This window comes from Pteropus alecto, unplaced genomic scaffold (genome assembly GCF_000325575.1).
Source record: "Pteropus alecto unplaced genomic scaffold, ASM32557v1 scaffold92, whole genome shotgun sequence".
NCBI lineage: Eukaryota > Metazoa > Chordata > Mammalia > Chiroptera > Pteropodidae > Pteropus > Pteropus alecto.
In genome coordinates this window covers 7880430-7880675 of record NW_006432447.1, presented here as the reverse complement: position 1 = coordinate 7880675, position 246 = coordinate 7880430, and the positions used below count along the sequence as shown (strand labels likewise).

General features: G+C 72.4%; 1 protein-coding gene across 1 annotated transcript in view; it reads right to left on the bottom strand.

Annotated features, from left to right (window-relative positions):
• NPHP3 (nephrocystin 3) overlaps positions 1-223 on the bottom strand; it is a 33425-nt gene extending 33202 nt beyond the window's left edge. Inside the window, exon 1 of the mRNA XM_006907242.3 lies at positions 1-223. This exon is cut by the window's left edge and continues 240 nt beyond it. Coding sequence (XP_006907304.1) covers positions 1-150 — 150 coding nt within the window. The 5' untranslated portion in view covers positions 151-223.
• Positions 224-246: the final 23 nt, after the last annotated feature.

Here is a 246-nt window from a genome sequence, read left to right as displayed (position 1 = left end):
TCCAGTGCCCCGGCGGAACGAACTGCGCAGCAGGCGGGCCTTGGGCTTCACCTCCACCGGGATCTCGCAGGCCTCTCCGCCCCCCGCCCCGTACGTGTCTTCGATTACCTCCCCACCCGCGGGGCTCACGAACGACGAGGCTGTCCCCATGGCGCCCCCAACTGCCCCAACCCTGGGTACCAAGAGGGGGGCGGGACGGCGCGAGCTGGGAGGGACCGGGTGAGCGGGAGGAGGCGGGGCAGCAAG